The sequence below is a fragment of the Hippoglossus hippoglossus genome, chromosome 14 (genome assembly GCF_009819705.1).
Source record: "Hippoglossus hippoglossus isolate fHipHip1 chromosome 14, fHipHip1.pri, whole genome shotgun sequence".
Taxonomy (NCBI): domain Eukaryota; kingdom Metazoa; phylum Chordata; class Actinopteri; order Pleuronectiformes; family Pleuronectidae; genus Hippoglossus; species Hippoglossus hippoglossus.
This window is the reverse complement of record NC_047164.1, coordinates 6,611,616-6,621,690: the sequence shown is the minus strand read 5'-3', so window position 1 is coordinate 6,621,690 and position 10,075 is coordinate 6,611,616. Positions and strand designations below refer to the sequence as shown.

Sequence of the window (10,075 nt, the reverse complement as noted above, 5' to 3'; positions counted from 1 at the left end):
CACAAAAGATAAAAACATAGCATTGAAAGCAGTTGTGCATCTGAAGCAACTACGTACTGTACATGTGAATACAACAAACTTATTTAGTTTAAGTGCAGAAATCAGCTCATCAAATCCAGAATCTGCACCAAATTGCTCACACTCAAATATTAGTCCACAAAATTTTTTAAATCAAGATCCATGAATCATTCTGTGAGAAATCAAGGTAAATCAAAATTAAAGAAACCAAAATTTACTAGATTCTTCTCCGACCCATTCCAACATCCTTCCACCAAGTTTTGTGATAATCTGTTGAGAACTCCTTATGAACGCTGCTAACTAACACTAAGACAAACAAAGACACAAGCGCAGATGGAAACATAATCGCCTCAGCAGAGGTAAAAACTGATATATTAATTTAATCAAATTCTACAATGAAAATGGAAGGAGTGTGGGTTTTCAACTTTCCTTTAACAGATCTAATAACGAAATTCATCCTTCGTTTTCTTACATCGGTTGATTGATTGAACATGATTGAACATGTCATGGAAATCCATTCAGTACAGTTTCTGTGTAATCCCACTGACAAAAAAACAAACAAACAAACAAACATAAAGACAAACAGACAAACAAACAAACAGACAAACAAACAGACAAACAAACAAACAGACAAACAAACAGACAAACAAACAAACAAACAAACAAACAAACAAACAAACAGACAAACAAACAGACAAACAAACAAACAGCTCAGGTTAGAAACGTTTTTTTTCCACGTCTCCTGAATTTTGTGTGAAACATTATGATGTTGTCAAACTAGCAGGTGGTTGATTCCTCATGAGGCTAATGTGTAGTGTAATTAACTGCGTCCCGCAGGCCTGAGGCAGACGATGCATCCTGTCCTCTTTGTCCTCTTTCTTATTTCTTTTTAATGTGTCTCTGTGGGAGAATCTCAAACACCTGTAATACACCCAGGGAGCTCATCTCATTCATTTGGCCCCAAAGCCCTAATAGTGACTCCCCACGGGTGATTCTCCAGGTGATGGGCTTCAATAGTCTCTGGAGAAGGTTCCCATATTGTGTTAGTCTCAGAAAATCTAATTAATAGGAATCTCAGGAATTTAGTGAACACATTCCCCAACACAGGAGTTTGTAATGAGATCATTTATCTGCTGCTTTGACCCGACCTGACACAGGTCACAGTTTTATTTGATAATACAATGTCAGCATTTTCTATCCAGTCATCACTGTTAAACTATTAAAGGATCGATGGTACATATAAACAAGATTATTTCTTTTGATTGATTCATTTGTTTTTGAAGCTTTACATTTTTATAGAACAAATTATATTTTTGTATATATGTAAAAAACGAATCATATGAGATCACATGTTGCAGTTCATCTTGAATTGAAGTTCAAGCAAGGCCCAACAGAAGCCAAGCATGTTTGTCATAGTCTTCATCACAGCCATTGAAACAACACACTCATATCTTATAGTAAACATAAGTTAACCGGAGTAATCAGATGTGTAATGCTGCCGGAGCCCACACGTTTCTTTTCCTCAGAACATAAAGGATCATCTCATTTCAAATGATCTGTATGAAATTCATATCCTTTTTTTAAAGGTGTAACACGCACAACATGCAGAAAAGCAAATAAACACAAATCGAATGACAACAATCAACTAAAATGTTTAATTTTAAATAACTGGCACATGTGTGGACTGAACATTGTTTGGGTGAAGCAGTGCCCACATGGTTCCATCGTTTCAGTTCCATCAACATAACGTTATTAACCCACATTATTACATCCGCTAAGGAGGTTATGTTTTCATTTGCATTTGTCTGTTTGTTTGTTGGTTAGCAGGATTACACAAAAAATGAAAGGACGGTTTATCATGAAACCTGGTGGAAGTTTGGTGGCCATCCAGATCCGTTGATTCCTCATGGAATAGTTCATGGACCTAGATATAAAGAATCAGGAATGTTAAAGGGACTAATATCTATGAGTTTGTGGTGCAGATCCAAGTAAAATCTGGATCTAGTGAATTTAAATGTGGTTCCATTAGACGACTGTCGGGCCTTGACGGAGGAATCCGCTGTCTGAGAATCGGTCCAGTTACAGAAAGTGATTCTGTTTGTATTTGTGTGTTGTGAATCATAGAACATGAGTAGTTAAATTATTGTATGATTCTCTCCTTTGCCACATATGTTCATGCACAGAATTCAGTTGTGTTGTGAAACGAGAATACGTATTTTTATTTGTGAAATATTTTCTGCAGAAACAACATCGAACACAAGGAGTTGTCCTGTTATTTTTATTCCTGTGGCAGAAATCCAGATGTCAGGCGCTGGAAAGTTTCTCACTTCAGTGTGTAATTCTTGCATCTTTCTAAAGTAGCTGACCCAATCCCCTCAGCTCCCTCCTGCCTGTCTCCTGCAGTTTGGGACAAAGTGTTTACCTCACTGCTCTGATGTGTCATCATCCTGCAGCAGCACAGTCGACAAACAACTCATTAACAGCCTCATTAGGCCGGAACGCTCCAGCTTCCAACCAGGGAATAAAGTCAAGTGAACTTTTGACTCACGAGGACGAAACAACACAAACTATCAGAGAGAAGAAGTCTGAAGACTGAAAACTCTGTGTTAACCTCACGACTGACATTCATTAGATGTTATTATTCTGGGCAGTTTTAGACTTCAGGACTGCATCCATCCATCCATCCATCCATCCATCCATCCATCCATCCATCCATCCATCCATCCATCCATCCATCCATCCATTCATCCATCCATCCATCCATCCATCCATCTGTCCATCCATCCATCCATCCATCCGTCCATGCATCCATCTGTCCATCCGTCCATCCGTCCATCATCCATCCATCCATCCATCCATCCATCCATCCATCCATCCATCCATCCATCCATCCATCCATCCATCCGCCCCTCCAACCGTCCATCCATCCATCTGTCTGTCCATTCATCCATCCATCCGCCCCTCCGTCCGTCCATCCATCTGTCAATCCATCAGTCCATTCATCCATCAGTCCATTCGTCCATTCGTCCATTCATCCATCTTTCCGTCCATCCATCCATCCATCCATCCATCCATCCATCCATCCATCCATCCATCCATCCATCCATCCATCTGTCCGTCCATCCATTCGTCCATTTGTCCATTTGTCCATATATCCTTCCATCCATCCATATATCCTTCCATCCATCCATCTGTCCATCCATTCATCCATCCATCCGTCTGTCATCCATCCGTCCATTCATTTTTTGACAAGAGAATATATGTTAATATCATTCATTTGGGTGTAAAAGTAAATAAATACAGAGCCTCATTGTATTTTCTTCTTAACTGTGTAAATTGTGCCTTTAATGTTTATTGTATATCTGTGATTATCTATATAGAAAACAAATGAATTAAACACAGCAAACTAACCAAACAGTCACAAACTAAAATACAGTGAAAATACATAAAAATAGATGCTCCGACTGCATTAATGTAATATAATATACAATATATGAATGATATACTATAATAAATGCAGTATAATAGTTGTATTGAGAAGTTTTTTCCTGCTTGCATACAGCAGACTCCAGGGACCAGACGCTGACCATCTATGATATAAACAGAGGATCAGTGAATAAAACTTGTCGGAGCTTCTTCATCAGAGCAGAGTGAGACAAGCTCACCTCCTTCATCCACACAACAGAACCTGCTGCACTCTTCTTCACCTCACTCCATCTTTCACAATGGAGTTTTTCAACTCGGCTCTCGGGAAGAACATCACCTTTGTGCGTCCTGCTTATTTCATAATAAGCGGATTTATCGGAATACCTCATGTTAAGTATTATTACATCTTTCTGTGTTTTGTGTATATCTTTTCGGTGCTGGCAAACACTGCAGTCATGGCCGTAATATGTTTGGATCCCAATCTGAGAAATCCAAAGTATATCATAGTTTTTAACCTGGCCTTTACGGACCTGTTCAGTAACTCTGCTCTGGTGCCGAAGGTCCTGGACGTCTTCCTGTTCAACCATCACCACATCCCCTACAACGACTGCCTGACCTTCCTGTTCTTCTGCTACACCTGTCTCTCCATGCAGTCTCTCAACCTGGTGGCTCTCTCCTACGACAGACTCATAGCGATCAGTTACCCGCTGCAATACCGAGTGAAAATCACTCACAGGTTGATGCTTTGTGTTGTCGCCTCTTTATGGCTCTCTGTCGTCACTGTGGTACTGATCGCAACCGGCCTTCTCACCAGACTCTCCTTCTGTCAGTCCGTAGTGATCAGGAGCTATTTCTGTGACCACGGCCAGTTGTATCGTCTGGCCTGCAACGACATCACACCCAATTTTATCATAGCCTATCTGTTACCTGCTCTCATCCTCTGGTTCCCTCTGATATTCATCTTGTGCACGTACCTGTCCATCAGCTATGCTTTGAGCAAAGTGACCACGGTTCAGGGGCGGGTGAAGGCCTTAAAGACCTGCACAGCTCATCTGTCACTAGTGGCCATCTACTTCATCCCGATATTAGTCATATTTATGTTTGGGAGGAATATTCCTCCCAACGCCAGGATCATTAACTTGTCTCTGAGCTCCGTCTTTCCTCCCATGTTGAACCCGATTATCTATGTTCTGCAGACGCAAGAAATCAAAGAATCTGTGAGAAAATTATTAAAGATCAGAAAGAAATCCGGGATTAAAGTAAAGAAAGTGATTATCAAGTAACAATTGCTGTTCTGTTCCGGACATTATGTCTATTACAGTCAAATCAATGAGTGAGAATCCCACAAATGTTTTGATATGAATTTATAATAATTATTATATTTCATCTTCAAATCAAGTGACATTTTTAAAAGAACAAGTGTGAAATAAAATAACTCATTTAAAGACAGAAGTTCGTTGCCAATTGCATTTATTTATACTCATGTACTGTGTGATAACTGCAAGTTTATTCTACAAACATGTAACTATAGTTCTTATTTTCATTTTAATGTTTTAATGTTGTTCTTTTATTGTTTCATTCTAGTTCTTTCATCTGTTTTGTTTTATTGTATTGCTGAGTTTGATCTCTTATATTTGATTTTGTGACGCACCTTGTAACTTTGGTTTTGTTAAAGGTGCTATAGAAATAAAGTTTATTGTTGTTATCATCAGTTTCCTGTATATATATATATATATATATATCAGAGTATTTTTAATTTTTTATATATTTCATGAAACACTTAAGATGGAAAAAAAAGATGATTTTCACAATTGTATTATTTAAATCAATGATTAAAGAAGAAAGATAATTTAAGATCAAACTTTTGGCTTCCTCGTGATTATTGATTCCTCATAAAGTAAAACAGAACGAGAGCTTTTCTGTCTTTATGTGTTTTTCTCTTCTGCAGCACTTCACTCTCTCCTGAAACACAAGTTCATATTAAACCTCTGCTGCCGTTCAAGGACATCATGACTTCTCTTTTATTGTGAATTTTATTGTGAGGCATCTTCAGGAAGTGCAGATTCTGTATATGTGAACTTTGAGATTTCTAAGATGATTGAGAAAAGATTCTTCAAAAGCTGTTCATCATCGTCGTCGTGGAACAAAGTCAGTTTCTGGAATATTTTAGCCGACAGTGTCTTTTTTTAGCTGCAGGAGGATTTGATGCACATCTTCATGTCTGTGAGGCCGATGTGTACAGATCATATCTTTCATTAAACTTTTGTGTTCCATATTATATATAAAAGCAAAGACTTCAGTATATCACAGAACCTGATTCTAGGCACATGTGCTTTGAGCTGCAGGTCCCTGGTTTGAATCCCGGCTCGACCATTTTCCTGAATCATTCCTCTTCTCTCTCTCTCACCCATCCGTCCATTCATTTTTTGACAAGAGAATATATGTTAATATCATTCATTTGGGTGTAAAAGTAAATAAATACAGAGCCTCATTGTATTTGCAGTATTCAGGTTGTGAGTGGATCTTATAACCTTTAAGATCCTTAATCATTTATACAAGTTTCCTCTTAACTGTGTAAATTGTACCTTTAGTGTTTATTGTATATCTGTGATTATCTATATAGAAAACAAATGAATTAAACACAGCAAACTAACCAAACAGTCACAAACTAAAATACAGTGAAAATACATAAAAATAGATGCTCCGACTGCATTAATGTAATATAATATACAATATATGAATGATATACTATAATAAATGCAGTATAATAGTTGTATTGAGAAGTTTTTTCCTGCTTGCATACAGCAGACTCCAGGGACCAGACGCTGACCATCTATGATATAAACAGAGGATCAGTGAATAAAACTTGTCGGAGCTTCTTCATCAGAGCAGAGTGAGACAAGCTCACCTCCTTCATCCACACAACAGAACCTGCTGCACTCTTCTTCACCTCACTCCATCTTTCACAATGGAGTTTTTCAACTCGGCTCTCGGGAAGAACATCACCTTTGTGCGTCCTGCTTATTTCATAATAAGCGGATTTATCGGAATACCTCATGTTAAGTATTATTACATCTTTCTGTGTTTTGTGTATATCTTTTCCGTGCTGGCAAACACTGCAGTCATGGCCGTAATATGTTTGGATCCCAATCTGAGAACTCCAAAGTATATCATAGTTTTTAACCTGGCCTTTACGGACCTGTTCAGTAACTCTGCTCTGGTGCCGAAGGTCCTGGACGTCTTCCTGTTCAACCATCACCACATCCCCTACAACGACTGCCTGACCTTCCTGTTCTTCTGCTACACCTGTCTCTCCATGCAGTCTCTCAACCTGGTGGCTCTCTCCTACGACAGACTTATCGCGATCAGTTACCCGCTGCAATACCGAGTGCAAATCACTCACAGGTTCATGTTTTCTGTTGTCGCCTCTTTATGGCTCTCTGTCGTCACTGTGGTACTGATCGCAACCGGCCTTCTCACCAGACTCTCCTTCTGTCAGTCCGTAGTGATCAGGAGCTATTTCTGTGACCACGGCCAGTTGTATCGTCTGGCCTGCATCGACATCACACCCAGTTTTATCATGTCCTATCTGTTACCTGCTCTCATCCTCTGGTTCCCTCTGATATTCATCTTGTGCACGTACCTGTCCATCAGCTATGCTTTGAGCAAAGTGACCACGGTTCAGGGGCGGGTGAAGGCCTTAAAGACCTGCACAGCTCATCTGTCACTAGTGGCCATCTACTTCATCCCGATATTAGTCACATTTATGTTTGGGAAGAATATTCCTCCCAACGCCAGGATCATTAACTTGTCTCTGAGCTTCGTCTTTCCTCCCATGTTGAACCCGATTATCTATGTTCTGCAGACGCAAGAAATCAAATAATCTGTGAGAAAATTATTAAAGATCAGAAAGAAATCCGGGATTAAAGTAAAGAAAGTGATTATCAAGTAACAATTGCTGTTCTGTTCAGGACATTATGTCTATTACAGTCAAATCAATGAGTGAGAATCCCACAAATGTTTTGATATGAATTTATTCCAGAAGAATTCGAACATAATTATTATATTTCATCTTCAAATCAAGTGACATTTTTAAAAGAACAAGTGTGAAATAAAATAACTCATTTAAAGACAGAAGTTCGTTGCCAATTGCATTTATTTATACTCATGTACTGTGTGACAACTGCAAGTTTATTCTACAAACATGTAACTATAGTTCTTATTTTCATTTTAATGTTTTTATGTTGTTATTTTATTGTTTCATTCTAGTTCTTTCATCTGTTTTGTTTTAATGTATTGCTGAGTTTGATCTCTTATATTTGATTTTGTGACGCACCTTGTAACTTTGGTTTTGTTAAAGGTGCTATAGAAATAAAGTTTATTGTTGTTATCATCAGTTTCTTGTATATATATATATATCAGAGTATTTTTAATTTTTCATATATTTCATGCAACACTTAAGATGGAAAAAAAAGATGATTTTCACATATGTATTTTTTAAATCAATGATTAAAGAATAAAGATAATTTCTGATCAAACTTTTGGCTTCCTCGTGATTATTGATTCCTCATAAAGTAAAACAGAACGAGAGCTTTTCTGTCTTTATGTGTTTTTTTCTCTTCTGCAGCACTTCACTCTCTCCTGAAACACAAGTTCATATTAAACCTCTGCTGCCGTTCAAGGACATCATGACTTCTCTTTTATTGTGAATTTTATTGTGAGGCATCTTCAGGAAGTGTAGATTCTGTATATGTGAACTTTGAGATTTCTAAGATGATTGAGAAAAGATTCTTCAAAAGCTGTTCATCATCGTCGTCGTGGAACAAAGTCAGTTTCTGGGATATTTGAGCCGACAGTGTCTTTTTTTAGCTGCAGGAGGATTTGATGCACATCTTCATGTCTGTGAGGCCGATGTGTACAGATCATATCTTTCATTAAACTTGCGTGTTCCATATTATATATAAAAGCAAAGACTTCAGTATATCACAGAACCTGATTCTAGGCACATGTGCTTTGAGCTGCAGGTCCCTGGTTTGAATCCCGGCTCGACCATTTTCCTGAATCATTCCTCTTCTCTCTCTCTCACCCATCCGTCCATTCATTTTTTGACAAGAGAATATATGTTAATATCATTCATTTGGGTGTAAAAGTAAATAAATTCAGAGCCTCATTGTATTTGCAGTATTCAGGTTGTGAGTGGATCTTATAACCTTTAAGATCCTTAATCATTTATACAAGTTTCCTCTTAACTGTGTAAATTGTGCCTTTAGTGTTTATTGTATATCTGTGATTATCTATATAGAAAACAAATGAATTAAACACAGCAAACTAACCAAACAGTCACAAACTAAAATACAGTGAAAATACATAAAAATAGATGCTCTGACTGCATTAATGTAATATAATATACAATATATGAATGATATACTATAATAAATGCAGTATAATAGTTGTATTGAGAAGTTTTTTCCTGCTTGCATACAGCAGACTCCAGGGACCAGACGCTGACCATCTATGATATAAACAGAGGATCAGTGAATAAAACTTGTCGGAGCTTCTTCATCAGAGCAGAGTGAGACAAGCTCACCTCCTTCATCCACACAACAGAACCTGCTGCACTCTTCTTCACCTCACTCCATCTTTCACAATGGAGCTTTTCAACTTGGCTCTCGGGAAGAACATCACCTTTGTGCGTCCTGCTTATTTCATAATAAGCGGATTTATCGGAATACCTCATGTTAAGTATTATTACATCTTTCTGTGTTTTGTGTTTATCTTTTCCGTGCTGGCAAACACTGCAGTCATGGCCGTAATATGTTTGGATCCCAATCTGAGAACTCCAAAGTATATCATAGTTTTTAACCTGGCCTTTACGGACCTGTTCAGTAGCTCTGCTCTGGTGCCGAAGGTCCTGGACGTCTTCCTGTTCAACCATCACCACATCCCCTACAACGACTGCCTGACCTTCCTGTTCTTCTGCTACACCTGTCTCTCCATGCAGTCTCTCAACCTGGTGGCTCTCTCCTACGACAGACTCATAGCGATCAGTTACCCGCTGCAATACCGAGTGAAAATCACTCACAGGTTGATGCTTTGTGTTGTCGCCTCTTCATGGCTCTCTGTCGTCACTGTGATACTGATCGCAACCGGCCTTCTCACCAGACTCTCCTTCTGTCAGTCCGTAGTGATCAGGAGCTATTTCTGTGACCACGGCCAGTTGTATCGTCTGGCCTGCAACGACATCACACCCAGTTTTATCATGTCCTATCTGTTACCTGCTCTCATCCTCTGGTTCCCTCTGATATTCATCTTGTGCACGTACCTGTCCATCAGCTATGCTTTGAGCAAAGTGACCACGGTTCAGGGGCGGGTGAAGGCCTTAAAGACCTGCACAGCTCATCTGTCACTAGTGGCCATCTACTTCATCCCGATAATAGTCACATTTATGTTTGGGAGGAATATTCATCCCAACGCCAGGATCATTAACTTGTGTCTGAGCTCCGTCTTTCCTCCCACGTTGAACCCGATTATCTATGTTCTGCAGACGCAAGAAATCAAAGACTCTGTGAGAAAATTATTAAAGATCAGAAAGAAATCCGGGATTAAAGTAAAGAAAGAGATTATCAAGTAA

At 38.7% G+C, this 10,075-nt stretch overlaps 3 protein-coding genes across 3 annotated transcripts; all 3 read left to right on the top strand.

Moving 5' to 3' along the window:
- Positions 1-3,743: 3,743 nt before the first annotated feature.
- Positions 3,744-4,727, top strand: LOC117774824 (olfactory receptor 1C1-like). The gene has a single exon (XM_034607481.1). It carries the CDS (start codon positions 3,744-3,746, stop codon positions 4,725-4,727), a length of 984 nt encoding a protein of 327 aa, XP_034463372.1.
- Positions 4,728-6,412: 1,685 nt separating this feature from the next.
- On the top strand, positions 6,413-7,327 carry LOC117774426 (olfactory receptor 52B2-like). The gene has a single exon (XM_034606846.1). The coding sequence runs from the start codon at positions 6,413-6,415 to the stop codon at positions 7,325-7,327; it is 915 nt and encodes a 304-aa protein (XP_034462737.1).
- Positions 7,328-9,091: 1,764 nt separating this feature from the next.
- Positions 9,092-10,075, top strand: LOC117774823 (olfactory receptor 1-like). Its single transcript, XM_034607480.1, has one exon. The coding sequence runs from the start codon at positions 9,092-9,094 to the stop codon at positions 10,073-10,075; it is 984 nt and encodes a 327-aa protein (XP_034463371.1).

What these genes read in the sequence shown, in the direction of transcription:
- LOC117774824 (XM_034607481.1), top strand. Translation starts at nt 3,744, where the DNA reads ATGGAGTTTTTCAACTCGGCTCTCGGGAAGAACATCACCTTTGTGCGT.
- LOC117774426 (XM_034606846.1), top strand. Translation starts at nt 6,413, where the DNA reads ATGGAGTTTTTCAACTCGGCTCTCGGGAAGAACATCACCTTTGTGCGT.
- LOC117774823 (XM_034607480.1), top strand. Translation starts at nt 9,092, where the DNA reads ATGGAGCTTTTCAACTTGGCTCTCGGGAAGAACATCACCTTTGTGCGT.